This window comes from Chiroxiphia lanceolata, chromosome 11 (assembly GCF_009829145.1).
Source record: "Chiroxiphia lanceolata isolate bChiLan1 chromosome 11, bChiLan1.pri, whole genome shotgun sequence".
NCBI lineage: Eukaryota > Metazoa > Chordata > Aves > Passeriformes > Pipridae > Chiroxiphia > Chiroxiphia lanceolata.
Genome location: NC_045647.1, coordinates 11628872 through 11645997, shown reverse-complemented (window position 1 = coordinate 11645997; position 17126 = coordinate 11628872). Strand labels below are relative to the sequence as shown.

Genomic DNA, 17126 nt, shown 5'->3' with positions numbered 1-17126 from the left:
TGGTAGACACAGACCCAGTGGGAAGAGAAGAAAACAGCCAAAACAGTTAAACAAATACACAGGAGGGAGCTGGCAGACAGAAAAGGCAACACACCGAGCCAGTTTCAGGCTGAGAGTCATGTGCTCAGCCCCCAGCAGGGTTCAAGCACTGTTGGCTCCCAGTAACCACCAGGCTGAGAGGACACACACGCACGCACGCACATCACAGTGACAAACCCCACGGTGTCAGTGTCAGCAGCCAGGGACAGCAGCTCTGCTTGGCCAGCACAGAACTGCAGTAGCCAGCTGAGAAATTCCCTCGAGCTCAGGCTGGAGGCTGGAGATGCCTTACGGTCCTGTGGCTCTGGCCAGGCAAAGCACATTCACTGCAGACCTCAGCTGCACCTTGCCCAGACTGGAATCCAAGTGGCAGCCAAGACACGAGATCTAGGCTGTCTAACCCAAGTGTGCATACAGAAGGGAGGTGGGAAATACATACTGTTATAGGACTGTCTGTATCTTGGGATACAGACATAAGCAGGCAAGACAGGAAAAGAGACTGTAGGCAGGCCTTTGGTGGGAAAGGCAGCATTCATGACACTGTCCTGTGGGCAACCGTCTCCTGGGTAGTGTCAGTTCCTACTAACTTGAAGTGCAAATATGGGATGTGTCTGTATCCAAACCCAATACCACAAACTGCAGAACAGCTGTTCCAGCATCCAAGTTGCTCGCTTACGCTCTTGCTTTCCCCCTTGGCTGCAGGAGTTCCCAAAAGAGGAGGAAACACAGAAGTATTGAAAAAAATGTATTTAAAACACATACAGCAAGAAAATTGCATAAGAATACTGAGCTTATCCTGTCCTCCCTGAAAACATGCAGCTCAGGGCTCCTCCTCCATTGCTATGCCCAAAACCAGCACTATGGGTTCTTCATCCTTAAGAAACGGGTGTGAGAGAGGGTGGTTTAGGTGCCAAAGGTAGCACTTTGATCCAGCATAAACTGACATCTGGTGACAGCTGCACAGAGATAACACCCAGTCAGGCAAGGGAAGCCTCTTTGCTGGGGCTTCTGGACATTCCCTAGCAGGTATAGAAGGAGTTTTCACTGCCCACACAGATCACCACTAATATCAGAAATAGTTATGCTTTGTTTCAGTTCTCATCTTCCTCTGCCTCCCCGCTCCTCCCCTGCAGAAACCAAGCACAAGATCAGTCCATGTGGGCACCTGGGGAAATGTCAAGTGTCAGGCACAAGGGCCTGGAGCAGAGAGGCTGGCTGGTTCATGGAGAGTTGAAAGCAGTCTCAATTATCACCCATCAGGCTGTACAGTCGCCAGAGATGGGAACAGAGAATCCCTGAGGGTGCTTGTAATCCAAGGGGCGTGGATAATGCTTTTCAAATGCTCCCTCTCAGTCCCTCCTGTAGAGGAGCCCGTAACAACTAGTGACAAACAAACAGCAAACATGCCATGTGTACGGCCAGCAATTCTCTCCCTGCTGTGCTTAGCTACAAGGAAAAATAGTGAACCAAGTTGCTAAACAGACTTGACTGGGCATTTAACTACTTAATTCTGTTCTATTTACAAGGTCTTCAGCAGCTCAGCACTCCCTTAATCCATAAGGCACAAAGCAAGCAAGAGAATGTGCAGCCTAGTCCCTCCAGCTCAGGATCTCTGTAGCATTCGTGGAGGGCTGGAAGACAGAGGTCTCATCTCACAGAAGCACGTGGCAGACTCTGCTGCCAGCCTCAAAACTGCTGGACAATCAGCTTCCGCTTCACATCCCGGCTGAACCTGTTCATCTTGAACACTTCACTGTCAAAGAAGGCTGAGAGGTTGTGGATGTTGATCTGACGAGCCTGGGAGGAGGAGAAGGAGGGAGGGGAGAGGTAAATGTTTATTTAATAAAAATAAGAACCATGTGGTTTTCCATAGCAAAGGCTGCATAAAATTTGACAGTCAGCAATCTCTGCTCTGCTCAGCAGGAACCAGAACTGCAGTAGCAGGGGAGACTGCAGGTCAGGAGGAAGGAGCACTGGCAGAGCTGAGCTGAGCAAAGAAAAGATGCTGGCTCAGCATCTGCCTGCTTTCAGCTCGTCCTTTTACTCCCACTATAGCTAGAATGTAACTCCTACCCAAAAGTGCCCCCAGTACCTCACCCAGTGTAAGAGTTTTGCAAGACATCCCTGACTGGGGGTGGTCACACCAGCAGCACCAAGCTGTGGCTTTGGAAGTAGGTACTCTGCACATTCCATGCAAGGAGCAGAAAAGCAGCAATCCAGGAGCAGTCCTTGCTTTAGTGCCAAGCAAGGTCAATACTTTGCACAGAAAGGCCGAGTCAGGAGTGCAGTCTTTGGACCAGGATAAGGATGCATTAAGGAGAAGGTGAGTGAGCCCCAGGAGGGATTGGAAAATTCATACGGAGATTTTTCTGCTTTTTGCTTCTTCAAATGCAGATGCCAGGGAACTTGAGTTGTCATTCGCCTGCAAAGCACCATACTGCAGGATTTACCACTGCAACCCCAAAGTTTTACAAGGGTATATGAGAACAGAGGGGGAAGAATATGGTGCTTCCAGACAAGAGAGGATGCTGGGTTAAATTGATCAACACCAGTCTTCTTTTTTGGTATCACAATGCAGGAAAAGAAGTTACAAGTCTGAGAGCACCTCTGGTTCTGAGGCTGCAGAGAGAGATCATGAACCAACCCCAGAGGCAGCTTGTTATATGCCCATACCTTGTCCACCAGGTCCTTCTCTGGGACCTCTATGGTGTCTTGCTGGGCTCCATAGCGGTTTCTCTGGTACATCACTTGCTCTGCAACCAGCTGCTTCAGGATGAACAGCAGCAGCTCATTGTTGTCTCTCTTGAATGAAAGGTAGCGGGAGAATGTCTGGGAGGAAGGATGAGGTGAGCAGCCATGAGGATCAGGAACAGAGTGATGCACTGCAGTCCCCCATGCCCAACACCAACCAACCCCTTCCTCCCATAGAGCACAAGTGGAACCAAATGACACTGCTGTCACCTGTGCCCTTAGTGTTTCTCAAGTGACTTTAGCCTTGACAAGCTGCCACCTGCACTTGCAGTGGCAGCTCTCTGACAGCCACAACACTCCTCTGCTGACTGCTCTTATTTCCATCTGAAATCTCTGGGGGCACGCTGGTGCCTCTTGGGGGCCAGAAGTGCACTGCTGTGGAGGTGTGCTGCCCACAGGGACACAGCCGTGGGAGGGCTGGTCCTGAGGAAAGCACAGAGCAGCTTCCCTTAACTCAGACTGCCCTGGGTCTCCCCAGCAGACGCTCACACTTGGCTGGCTGTTTGCGGCCAAAGAGAGAGGCCACGAGTCGTCCAGACAGAGGGCAGACACTCAACAGTGGATAAATGCCAGGCTGTGGCCAGCCAAGAGCTGTTCGAAGCCAGGCCCTGCTACTCAGAGAAAAGGGCAGACTGCACACTAAACCACAGTGAGTGCTGCCCCGTGGCTAAATGTCCCCTGAGAACCCCACTAAAATGTGCAGAAACGAAGTGCCTGCTCAGCTCAATCACCCAATGGCAGCAGCAGTGGGAGCCCTGTGCCAAAATATCAGGGAAGGTGTAAAAAAAGAAGATATACGGCAGTACTTTCAATACAGAGGCTCAGGGTACACTTCCTTCTCAGGCCCAACAAAAACATTGCCCCACCTGAGTCTAACAACCAGCAGTAATGGAACAGTGCCTTGTTTGGGGTCCCTCAGAGGCACTCAACTTGAGCTGTTATTTTGTTATTGCACCATGATTAAATTATTTTAAGGATCCAGACATCTGAGACTTTGCTGTGGGAAACCTGGGGTTGAGCTGCTAAGGAAACCTTGTGTGACTGTGTGAGTGTGAGGTGTGTAGCTGCAAAGGGGCCTCGGTCCCAGCTTAGGTGGTGCAAGTGGGACTGCCAGAGTGGCTCCTGGATGGTCAGGCAAGGAGCTTAACACTTCAGACCCACAGTACTCCATTTACACGGACTCAGCTCTATGGGACAGAGCATGGAAGAGCCTCTTCCCACAGCCAGGGCAGTGCAAGGAGGCTGCACTTGAACCTGGGGGTCTGGGGCGCAGCTCCAGCGCTCGGCTCAGCCGGTGCCCACCTTGCGCATGCTCCGCATGACGCTGAACTTCTGCGTGTCGATGAAGCTCTCCAGCATCACCCGGATGGCCATGTTGACATCGTCCTCCACCACGTAGTCCCGCAGGTGCATGCGGGCGTGAGCCTCGGCCATGCGGATCATGGACTCGATGTGCCGCACCGTGATGGGGATGCTGCCGGTCGCCTGAGGGCGGAGAGAAGGAGGCAACATCTTACTGGAGGATACAAGACACAGGGCAAGACAGGTGGCTTCTGGCCCAGGATCCCACTCCTTTCGCACTGCAGGAAGCTGCTCTGGGCCTCTGACAGGGACTCAGGCTAAGGAGGCTCTGCCACCTGCTGGCACAGCCACAGAGCCTGGCACAGACTGTTCATCTGAATTCAGTGCGAGGGGGTGCTGTGGGGTCACTCTTTGCCACTGTTTGGGGCCTTTCCAGGATCAGCAAAACAGTTTTCTCCAGCAACTTTTTGGAGGAATTAAGGAAACAAAAAGCCAATTAAAAAAGAAAAGCTATAGTTTTCCCAAGCTCCAAAAATCTCCCTGTGACCTCAACAAATTTCTCTCTTCCACTTGAAGAGCATGAAATGAGCCTGAGAGATCCCACAGACAAAAGAGAAGGGCATTTCTACAGATAATGGCTCCCTGTAAAGTAGCATATGGGTTTGAGTGAATGCAAATGTCTCCTGTGGGCCTGCCAGACTGGGTGACAAGAGGACTTTGCCATGGCAGGCACTATACATGTGTCCAGCCCATCAGTCCACACATCACCAACAGGCGAGACTCTGCATTTAGATGAAGAATCATCTGTTCAGCAGACACTGCAGGATCTGCCTGTCTCTCACAAAACAGTGGCACAGACTTTTGTGATGGGAAAGGCAAGAATGTGCCAACATATGCTGGAGCAGTCTCAGGCTGATTTGCAGACTAGATACATGTTTCTTCCCCCCTTTCCTCAGTATTCTCACCATGGACTCCTTCCTGAGGTCACTGTACATCCTGGCCACCTTGTCCTGGTCCATCTGGTTGAGTTTGGGGTGGACTTTCTCTTTGGCATAGATGATGTATTTCCTCAGGATCTCTTGAGGAATGGGTTCAACCCCGTATGTGTTGGGAAGAATGACCTCATCAGCATCCCCATTCACTGCCTCCTTGCTACCCGGGTGGTGCTTGACGTGGCTGCCAACAACGAACCGGGCAAGCATTTCATCCTACAAGAGAGGAGTAGACTAATAGACACTGAACACACTCACTGGACAGAAAAACCTCAATGGGCAACTGCAGCTGAGCATCCCAACAGCAGCACTGCAAGCCCAGCACAAGCTCAGATTCACAGCACAGCCTGTACCTGCACAGGGTCCACTGTGTCTCTCACCACGCACAGGATATCGAATCGAGAGATGATGGGCTCTGTCAGGTCCACGTTCTCTGAGAAGGTTAATGACGGGTCGTATCGCCCACCTGGAGCACAGAGACAACCCAAGTCAAACACGGGCACCAAGGCTGAAGCTTTGGAGCAAGTACAGACCTTCAGCACTTTACTCAAGACTCTACTGCTCACTTGATCTCTGCTCCAGACTGAAGGAATCACACAGAGGGAAGGGAAGCTCTGCCACAGTTCTCATGACCGTGGATTGATGCCGGAAGCCTGAGATGGTCCTGTAGACTCTCAGCACTTACCTATGGGATTGGCAGCAGCAATAACGGTGCAGCGAGCTTGCAAGGATGTGACAATGCCTGCTTTGGAGATGGAAATGCTTTGCTGTTCCATGGCTTCGTGGATGCTGGTCCTATCCTGATCATTCATCTACAGGAAAGCAAGAGTGACTCAGAGTGAATCTGTGTCTACACCCCTTTGCCCAACACACCAAGGGGAATCAGCTCCCAATGCTCTGAAAAGGCAGCAAACTGCACTATGGACCAGCAAGGGCCTGAGCAAACTGCAGGAACCTTGGTCAGCTGGGTGATGTCCCCAGGAGTTATGCTGTGTCCTCACTGCAGAGGTTATATCTGGTGCCTTCACAACTAATCCCTCCCAGAGAGAGGAAGCTGGGCTCACCTTGTCGAATTCATCAATCAGGCAGACACCTCTGTCAGCCAGCACCAGGGCTCCTGCCTCCAAAGTCCACTCCTTGCTGACCGGGTGCCGCTGGACATAGGCTGTGAGGCCCACAGCAGAAGCACCCTGGCCAGTGGTGAAAATTGCTCTGCTCGATGCCTTCTCTATGTATTTAAGAAACTGGGATTTCGCAGTACCAGGATCTCCACACAGAAGCACATTGATGTCACCACGGACTTTGTGTTTGCCACCTACAAAAGTCATGGGAAAGCCATGTTGGCAGCTGAGTGCATGGCTTGACAGCAACCCTGCCCTTCACAAAGGTGGGAGGGCAACCAGCAGGTAGGACAACCAGTTTACAGGGAACTCGAAGGAAAAAGAAAGTCAGCTTTGCAGGTGGTCACGTTTGTAAAACAGGCTTTCTAACGCTGCTCCCTGCTGAATATATATCCTTCTCGGAAGATTATAACAGATCAGGGTGCCAAAAGGTCAAACCTCTGAAGGGGCATCGAACATGACCTCCTAGAGGAGGGGTAAAAACTTGTCCAAGTTTGCAGCAGGAGCTATTTTCAGTCCTAGCATTTCTACTGTCACAACAGAGTTTTCAGTGTGATAAAAGCAGCCATTTCAATCGCAGATATCCCTCAGTCTGTTACCTTGTCTGTCACCAAGCCATTCAGACAACTGTAATCACTCTCATTGCAACACCACAGACAAACTCAGATCCATCTGCCCTCCCCTGAGTGGCTCAAGTGACACAGGTGACACTCACCTGGATTTTTGGGCTCTCCACCGAAGAGAGCCAAAGCCAAGCCCCTCTTGATATCTTCATGTCCATAAATAGATGGAGCAATGCTGGCAAAAATCTGAAAGGAAAGCCAGATGAGTTGTCCGTTTCCTATTCTGGGCAGAATCTTGCATGAAAATCAGCAAGGTGCCACATCTAAAGCTACTCTTAAAGTACTGCTGTCTCCAAAGAGTATTTTATTACCGAGGGTGTTGGGCTTTTTCAAAGGAAACTATCCACCCAGTGTCCCCTAAAGGAGCTTCACAAAAATGGTGCTGTTGGGGCATGGCAGATTATTTAGTCTGGTGCTGGAAGCTGCTGCCACTGCCTCCACAACCCTGTTGTACACAACACACATCACAGTGGCTGTTATCAGCTGCTGTAAAGCTGGAGACCTTGATCTGAGGCTTACTCACTGCACATGATAGTAGTTGAATGGGCTGTGCCACACATGAATTGTCATCATGGTCAGATATTAAGGAAAACTGGCTTATTTTCTCAAGAGTATTCTGAAAATAACCAGGTGCTGGAGAATACTCATGTCAAAACAGTCCTGGCTCAACTGAAGCTTCTGCACCCACTGCAACAGCTGTTACTATAAGAACAGCACATCTAAGGCAACAGAACAAAGTCTCCCATTACAGAGCTTAAACCTGACCCAAGTAAGGTTGAACATGCACCAATCCAGGAGCTTTGTTCTTTCAAGTATTGGGTTCAGGCCTTAGCATACAGAGGAAACAAAGCTAAGATCTCTGCCAGAGCTTAAAGTAAGTAATAACAGTCTCTTAAGGGGATTGGAGACGCAGTCATTGGCCTCTCAGAATACTTCCCCTGCTTTGCTTTCAAGATACAGGGAGAGAAAACTGATCAGACACAAGCAGTGTGAGTGCCTCTCTCCTGTCTTCCAGTCCTGTTGGGATGTAGAAGGCTCAGAGAAGGAAGGGGAGAAACAGAAAATTTGACCTCCGAAAGTACAAAGAAACTTTCTTATTTAGTTCCATCCTACAACTGACTCTCATCGACAGCTGTCTGAGAGCTACAGAAGACCATTCAGAGGGAACTGGGATTTCTAAAGATTCCTTTAACCACTGTTTGGCCAGCTGACACAGCAAGCTGTCAAAAGGAAAAGAAGGGATCTCTGAAGCTGACCCACCTTCTCCCCAATTTGCTCGTCCTTGGACAGACCCACAATCACTTTCACGTCTTCATCAGTCAGTTCTCCAACAGCCAGCTTGTTGTCCTTCTTGGCAATGTGGTTGGCCAGGATCACAGTGGCAAACACTGGGAACCCATTGGCAGTGTTCAAGGAGCCATCATAGTTGTTGTGGTAGATCCCTGTGAGCTCCTGGGAAGCAGGAAATGCTGTGTCAGTGCCTGCACAATATAACGCAGCCCCTTCTCCATTTTAAGATAAGTGGCTGCCCAAATGCATTCAAGGACAATCCCTCCCCACAACCCAACAGATGTTCCGGTGATGTCACTGTCAGAATTTAAAAACGCTCTGTGCTCACCCCTTGAACACTTGAACAATGTACTCACAATCTCATCCCCTGGCCTGCAACTGTCCACCAGATCAGCGAGGAGAATGGCATCCTTGGAGCGGGGCAGCCTGCCAGCAGCTACCTTCCCAGGGCTCTCCTGGATCTTGATGCGCTGATAGTTCTGATAGACCGTCTGCAGAACAGAACAGAAGTTACCCAGCAGGTCTGGCAGCCAGCAGCACAGCTGATGCTTTTCACCTCACCAGAGAACATCCATTCAAAGGCTTACTATACTTTGGTTAGAAAACTAAAGGTATGGGAGGATGGGGGTTGTGAGGAGCAATTCCAGGATACAACAGAAAACAGTGGGGATGGGAAAGCACTTTGCCGCATCTCACCATTATGTTTCAGTCTCCACAGTGTTTGTCCACCCAAATACTGGACCAGTTCCTGGGAGGAGAATGCTTCACTGGTGATGATTAAAGGTGTCAAAGCAAAGAATGAAAGTCAGAAGCTCTACATTAATGATTTTGCCGCTGTCTTCTGGTTTCCTAAGCTGACAGTTCAGGACACACTGACCTAACTTAGGAAGGAGGAGAGCTGGGCAGTCTCTGTCTGCATTTTAAAAATATGGATAAATCACTGTGTACCACAGAGATGACTGTGGCAAAAGATTCAATCCAAATACAATGTGACAGTAACTTACTTTTGGCTGCTAAACTGAGTACATTCAGGTCAAGACCTCAAATAGACAAGAGCTATCTTCACAGACCCCTGGATATAGCAGCAGACCCCTCTCCCTACACCAAACTGTTAAAAGGGTGGGAACCAAGGCAGGGCTGGAAGGAACAGGCAGTGAAGCAGGACAAGCAGCCAGGCCCATCCAGGCAAGCACATCATCTCTTACCTCTTCCATGTTGATTTCAAAGGGGCCAAGAGACTGACACTCTGGACAGGAACCAGGTTTCACCTCCTGGTTCTGGGACTGGAAAAAGGGTCCCAGGATGAAGCGGCACTTGCTGCAGTTGTATTTGACCATGCTGAGCTGAGGCAGGACCCCTGTGCAACTTGTCACCACTCCGCTGGTCCGGATCAACTGATTCAGGTGCAGTTGCCTGAGGAAAGAGAGGACACTGATGCTCTGGATGCAGGGCACAGAAGGCAAAACACCCTACAGAAATACTCTTGCTACAAAGCACGAGTTTTCTACCAATGTTTGTGTTTTATCTTGGAAGTTCATCCTTAATATGACTTTTTTCCTGTGATAACTTCAGTCATCCTGTCAGATTTACCCAGAGGTTTAGCTCACAGGTGAGCCCTCTCAAGCCCCTCAAAGCCTGCTGCAGGCCCCACAGCCACTGTTGGTAATTCTGCTGCTTACCTGAGTGACCGCAGCTCTTCCACCAGAGGGAGGTGGGAGATGCGGACATGGATCTCCTGAGCAATACGGTCATATTTGGGGTACATGGCCAACACCACTTCCTTGGCTGCCTCATCAAAGATCTTCAGCATTTCTGCTGGGGCTTCAGGCAGAAAGTAGGCAAGAACATGTTCCTGGGCTGCCAGATCCTCATAGTTCACCACCAGACTCTCTCTGTTCTCTTAAGAAAAAGATGAGGTGAATTACAATTTCAGCCTGCTCACTCGAGGAGTTTGCAAAGGACAGCCAGAACAGACAAGCCTGTATCCTGCAGGCTGCAATGTCTGCACCTTCCCTGAAAAATGTTTCAAAGTCAACAATTTGAAAATGGGTGGAAAACTCTTTTAAACTGATTTCTCTAAAAAATTCTTCATCAGTACCAAGCTTGTGATTGTTTCTCTCTAGTTCTGCACAGATACTTCCCAGGCTCAATGTTCTTGAGATTCAAAAGCCTCAGCCCGACACACAACTCTCTTAGAGACCTCCAGGAAACCAAAGCTAATAGGAGAGACATTATGTGTGCTGAATGGCTGGCAAAAAACCTCCTGTGTCTTATGTTCATAGAAAGGGATGAGACAAATGCCTTTTATTTCCTAGCTGTATAAAACTGATCCTGTTCCATGGCTCAAGCTTCTGCTCAATATAAAGAAGAAATACAACAAGTACAGTTACATGAGCTGTTACTAGATGTGACAATTTCTGCTTTTAAAATTAATCAATGACAGCCTTAATGACTGCTGCTTCTGGCAGTGCCTCGTCAGAATACAAGGCTGCAACACTGACACGGTTTCCAAAGTCACAAGCTCTATTTGTGTCCCCTTGCTGGATAATCCACTTTCCAGTGTGAGAAAGTTAGTGGCGCAGACAGCAAGCAATTGTTGTCTCTTTCAGATCACAAACTTGCAGACCACTGTCTGCTGCCCCACATATTCTTTCACTAGTATTTCTACAATATGAATATTAATGAGCAGCAGATGCCAGGGGCCTTCTAATTAGTCAGCCAGAATCAAAGAAGATAGTAGACATGTTTCCATTATTCATTTATTTCCATCAGCATGAGACTTTCTTAAAATGCTGACTCGATGACTGGAACAAAGAAGGCAGGCAGAAAAAAAAATCCACCTCTGGATCGGACTGCCACAAAGTACTGTGACCCACATAAAGAGGAGACAGAGAGTCTCTAATCACCCAGCCCTACCTTTGCACATGTCACTGATCCTCTCCTTGAAGACATTGTGCCCATGGTCATCCACATGAGTCTTCAGGAAGTTCTTGAAGCGGTGGTAGATCTCAAGGCGGGGAGCTGCCATGGAAACCCACTCCCGCACTGAATGTCCTTTCATGTCTTCCAGGTTCTCAATGCTCTCAATCATGTCCTCATCCTCTTCTTCCATGCCTTCAGCAGCCCGTTCTGCCAGCCGCCTCTTCCGCGAGGGACGGTCTTCATCTTCATCATCACTGTCTAAGGGTTGGGAGGAAAGACTGTTGAAGAGCTGGGATTCCCATTCCCACTCTTTGGGTTAGTCACAGTCAGATTACATGGGCTGTGGAAGCAAATAGGTCAGAGCCTGGGATACAAACCAAGAGACAACATGGGCCCAGCCTAAATCCAGTTCTATTCCGGCTCCTACATCTTCCACAACATAGCTAAAGACTTTAGGAATGTGAATAGTTAGATTCGTATGCAACAGCAAACATTCACATCCATTACTGCACTGAATGGACAGAAACAGAAACACAAGAGACAGGCTTCTAAGTGCATCAAAGGCCCCCCCATTCAGCCCACAAAAGTCTCTACAGGAACAACACCAGCAACAAACCCTATAACACACACTTGGTAGAATCCCAACCCTTTGGTATTGGCCCAGGATCCTGACTTTGTTTCAGTGGTAACACAGAACACACCAAATGAGTTCCTAGGAAGCCCAAATGAAAGGGATCGTGCACTGGTGAATCCAGCCAAGCCCACAGCCAGTGATTTCACAGGGAGCCCAAATACATCAGAGCTCTAGAGACCTCCCTGCAAACCTGAGGGTGAGAGTCCACCCAGACCAGGTAACAGTCAACCACAGGAGGATCAGCAGCCCACCCGGTACAGCTCGTTCCACCTACCGTAGAGCAGCCCCCTCCTCATGCGGCCCATGCCCTGCTCCAGCTCCCGGTCCCGCTGCCTCATCACTCGCTCTGCAGCCTCCCGCTGGCTGGCAGTCAGCTCCTCCACGTCCTCATCATCCAGGGCCAGGCCCTCTGCCTCGTACACATCCAGCTCAGGGATGGGGCGGTAGTCCCTAGGACACACACGGAGCATGGAATCAGGCCAGGAAAGCCCTTCTCCAGCCCTTCTCTAGCTCCTGCTGGGCAGGTGTCAGGACAGTTGTTCTGCAGCAAGACAAAAGTGGTAAGCAGGAAGGCACTTCACAATGGATGATGCCCTGCAGCAAAGGGCTCCAGCAGCACTGATACAAATGCCAAGGCTCCAGAATCGTGGTTAGGAATGCCAGCATTCAAGCTTTTGTAAAGTTCCTCAGCTTGCCCACAGGCCTGGCAGTAAAAAAAGCATCAAAATTTATGCCTGCAAGAGTAAAGAACTGGGCTGGATGCACATCATGTATCCAGGGAGATCCTGGTTTACCCACTCCGGACCATGATGACACTTTGCTCCCAGTTTTGCTCAGTTCTCCCAGGACTCAAACCACAACATGCCCCGACCTCTGCCCACTGTGCAGCAACTCTTCAGCCCTCTTACCCCACCTACGAGCACACAGAGGGACCCCACCACGGTTGAGAGCCCCCCTCCACGTCGCTGGCTGCACTGACAGTGCCCAGCACCCCACCCACGGACACAACCCTCGGCAGAAGCTGGCTCCAACCGCTTTCCTTACCTTTCCATCCCTTCCCCGATGAGCTCTTCCCCTTCTTCCTCCTCCTCTTCGGGGAGACCGCCGGTACCCAGGAGCCCTTCGGACTCATCCTCGAAGGGGGGCAGGTCCCGGCCGGGGCTGGACGTGAAGGCATCGCCGCGGCGGGAGCTCCGCACGGGGCTGGTCACCGCCGTCTGCGACTCGGAGGAGTCCTGCGAGAGCAGGAGGGAGGGGGTGAGGTCAGGGGGCCCGGGGCGGCGGGGGGATCAGTGCTTTCAGGGGGGGCGGCGGTCAGAAAGGGGGCGCGGATCACCGGTGAGTTATAATAATAATTAACCCTCCTCGCAAATGACAAAGGAAACACATGGCGGGGCTGGGGGGGGGGGCGGGAGTAAATCCATCCTCCGAACCCAGCGCAGCCGGAGTGGAGGGGAAGGGTCCGATCCTGTCCCGGCCTGGCTCTCCTCTCCGGCGCAGGCCACGGGGGAAACTTCTGTCGGCGTTTCGAGTGTCCGCCTCCGAGAGCACCCCCATTATCCTCCCAACACCCCCCCCCCGCTCCGAAATCCTCACTGGACCCCGCACGACCGCAGCGCCAAGTCTCCCCGGGGAGGACCCTGGGGCTCGCACCCCAACTTCATGGCTCCCCAGTCCCAGTCCCAGTCCCAGTCCCAGTCCCAGTCCCAGTCCCAGTCCCAGTCCCAGTCCCAGTCCCAGTCGCTCACCGCCATCTCCGCCGCTTCCTGCCCGGCCACACTCCGCGCGAAAACCGACCCACGTGGTCAAAAGCGCGCGAAACCTCATGAATAATGAATAGCCTGGATGTGTTGGCCCCGCCCCCTTGCGAATATGGATGATGCGGGGCGGGAGCCTGGAGCGGGAGGGAGTCTGGGACATCCCCGGTCCCTCCTGACCAAGGGGTTTCGGGCACCTGGCAAGCGGCAGTGGCAAACTGGCAAATATTTGGGCATTTGCCTCTGGGCTCGAGGGGTCTCCTACCGGGAACACGAGTCACAAGAGAGATCCCACCGGGAACTCCCGTTCCCATGTGTGCCTCTTTAGCAGCTATAATCAAGTCTGGCTTGACCGGGTTTGCCACTGACCCAGCTGAATCACCTTTGTTCTGATTCTCACAAAAACTGTAAGAGGTGAGAAGAAAGTTCTGGCTTTTTTTTTTTCTCTTTTTGGTGTGTGAGCCTGTATGTGATAACAGTCAAGAGGAGCTGATTGGAGCCATTCTGGAGAACACACATCTGTCTCCCCAGCTGTTCTGTGCAGCAAGCAATGCCATTTGGGAGAGCAACTGAAGAAGAGCACCTGTCACATAGAAACTGGAAAAGGAATTTAGAAAGACAAAACAAACAACGGGCTGATGTTTGGCAGGGAGGTGACATGCTTCCATTCCACAGGCTCTTGCATAACAGCAGGTGGTTTGGATTTTGGAGACCTGCATTCTCTGAAGGGTTTCTCACCGCTATTTAGTATCAGGCTATTTCTGCTCTTGGCTGCACTTGAGTGTGGGACAGTGACCATGAAACAGGAGACACCAGAAGCAAAAGTGACTGAAGAGGCAGCTGACAATCTGAGATGGCTCTTCACAAGCCCAGCTGAATGACTCAGACTGGCACTAATATAGCAAAGCAGGAGCATCATGATATAAATAGGAAAGGGTGGCTCAGCCTCTTCTCTGTGGCACATGACGGGGACGGGGAGTTGGCTGGTGCTCAGAGTGAACAGGCACAGAGACCCCCCCAAATGCTCCCACTTGTAGGATACTGAAGACAACCATGGTCTTGATGATCTCAGAAGTCACAGAATTTCAGAACCATGAAGGTTGGAAAAGATCCCTGTGATCATCGAGTCCAACCATTAACCCATCCCTGCCAAGTCCACCACTAAACTATGTCTCTAAGCAATATATCTACACATTTTTTGAACACTTTCAGGGACAGTGATTCCACCACCTCCTTGGGGTGCCTGTTCAATGCTTGAGCACCCTTTCAGTGAAGAATCTTTTCCAAATATCCAAAATTTTCCAGCCTTAACAATTCTATGATTCCACGGCTTGAGGGAAGGCAGCCCAGGGCCTGGGTAAGGTGTCGCCTGACAAGGCCCAGGTGACACGCTGTGATGAACTGGTGTCACCACAGGGTGCCACTGTCTCTCCAGGCACTGAACAGCTGGATGGACAGACAGCTATTCTGCTGTCCTTCCCAGAAGACCACGCACCACGCCCTTGTTTTCACTGCTCTCTTTGTGTGCCAGCTACAAGTGGTCCTGTGCTTGAGCTGGGGCACTCAGTCTCTCTGAGAAGAAGTGAGCTTGGGCAGATAAAACCATCCCCAAAATCAGGCTGCTGCCATGCATGGGACAGGCTTCCTTCTGCTGCACTAGAGACGATGCACTGGGGCATGTGAGAGGGCTGAGATGCAGACAGGGCCCAGGCTGCTCAGGGGGGTGACCTCGGCTGAGCACCAAACTCCTGAATATCAACGAAGCCACTAGGATTTTGCAGACTGGTGGCTTCCTACAGCACAAGAGGAGCCCTGAGGACTGAATTCCCCTTGAAAAAGAAGGGCAGAGACACAGGAGTGCAGCCAAGATGGTATCCTGTGGTGCAAATTTATGCCCAATACTAGAAATCAATAGGTTGGTAGAGCAGCTCTGAAACAAGACAGGCACATCTGTCCCTGCACCTGAACAGAAGAGCAGTTTTAGATGAGAAGTAATATCCTGTCCAGGAGACTGATATAATAAAAGCTGAAAGAGTACTGAAGAGAGATAAAATGTCCCAGAAGAGGGGAATTTGGTGATGATACGAGGGTGTAATGCTGTCCTGGAAACCATGTCTGCACCTTCCGCCTCTGACGCCTGCCAGTCAGGTGAGAGCAGGTGTCAGCAGACTGCAGCAGGTACAGCACCCAGTGCCAGCTTCCCTTGGGCCCTCAAGGTTATACCAAGGCTGCTGAGTATCACTCCTTGTCCTGCTTCAGCCTGGCAACACCAAGTGACGCAGCAAGGACAGAGGGAGTCAGTCCTGCCATCTTTATGCCCTGGTCGGGGGAGATGACGCAGAGACTGAAAGGATGTGGAACAGTCCTTGGCGGTGGGAAGAGTAGAGTTATGTTTGCACACACCATGTTGAGGCTGAAAGGCAAGGCTTGTTAATACAAAGGGATCATAAGTGTGGATCCCCCACCTCCTCTGTTTCACATAAGCAGTGAGGAAGGCAGGAGCTAAAGTGTCATGGTCCTTGCAGTGGCACCAGCAGTCTTCTGTCCAAGAAAAGCTTTTGGATCTGGTGTCCCAAGTGCTGGGCTCTAGCCTCAGAGTGAATCAGATGGAAAAAGCAGGTGGATTGGAAAGCAAAATCTCTCCTTCTGACACAGCTATGTGGGAGGTAACACTTCAATTAGTTAGTGCCTGAGGCTACAAGTGAGAAGACATGGATTTCACTTGTCTCTGTTACCAAGGCACTTTTTAAGCAGAAGCACCCCACCTCTCTTTAAACAGAAGTGTCCCTTCTATAACACAGAGATCAGAAGCCTTTGAGCTTGGATCCATAAATAGAACATGTCAAAATATTGCAACATATCATTAACCTGAACAACACTGTGAGATGAGACAAGCTAAGAACTAGCTTCTCCAGATGTCATTCCAAAGGCATGACACCAGCACGAAAACCTGTTTCCACTCAGTGGAAAATCAGAGGAATAGGGCTGAGGCAGGTAACACAGTCTCTGAGTACATCCCTTCCATGAGGTTTGCTGAGGTGTAGCTGGAAAATTTAATCTGAGAAGAGGTATCAAGCAGATTTAAGCTGAGAAAGATGTATGTGGAAGTGGGCCTGGAACCCTCTGTGTGTGCTGTTGGCTAGAGCAGGGCATGCAAACTTGACCAACGTAGGGATCTTCTGAAAAGGTTTAAGCTCTGTACAACAAATTTCAGCTTCCTATAGAAGCAATCCCTGCAGCCACAGGTGAGCCACTGGTAGAAGAAAACAATGCCAGAGTGTATCCTCCAGTCCTCAGATAACAATAATTCTCCCTGAAACTCTGTTCCCTGTCAGACAGCTGTTACTGCTGAGAATAACGTGCTGGTGGTTAGCTGGTTATTTCCTTTAATTTCCTTTATAAATCTTGGCTCATTTATCACAGTTACTTCCTTGTTTACAATATTTAAACGTCTGTTTCCTCGGTATTTGCACCTTCAATTCCCGCTAATTACTGATTGTATTTTTCTTTAGCAGTTTTTGTCCCAGCCATGCCGAGTTACTTCAGTCAGCTTTAAACTTCCCTTAAAAGCCAAGCTCCCGGGTTGTTAATCATTCTCCTCTGCAGGGACTCATTATCGGATCTCCCTGAATTATTAACTCCCCTGACTTGCACCTGCAGAATTCCTGCGCGGGTGTATCTTGTTTTCACACACC

At 50.3% G+C, this 17126-nt stretch overlaps 1 protein-coding gene across 1 annotated transcript; it reads right to left on the bottom strand.

Moving 5' to 3' along the window:
- Positions 1-771: 771 nt before the first annotated feature.
- On the bottom strand, positions 772-13500 carry MCM2 (minichromosome maintenance complex component 2). The gene is made up of 16 exons (XM_032699478.1): positions 13423-13500; positions 12719-12909; positions 11949-12124; positions 11035-11298; positions 9798-10017; positions 9324-9531; positions 8475-8609; positions 8089-8280; positions 6921-7014; positions 6149-6399; positions 5770-5896; positions 5438-5550; positions 5058-5300; positions 4093-4275; positions 2713-2868; positions 772-1836 (listed from the first exon to the last, which is right to left on the bottom strand). Exons 1-16 carry the CDS (start codon positions 13426-13428, stop codon positions 1726-1728), a joined length of 2670 nt encoding a protein of 889 aa, XP_032555369.1. The 5' UTR covers positions 13429-13500; the 3' UTR covers positions 772-1725.
- Positions 13501-17126: the final 3626 nt, after the last annotated feature.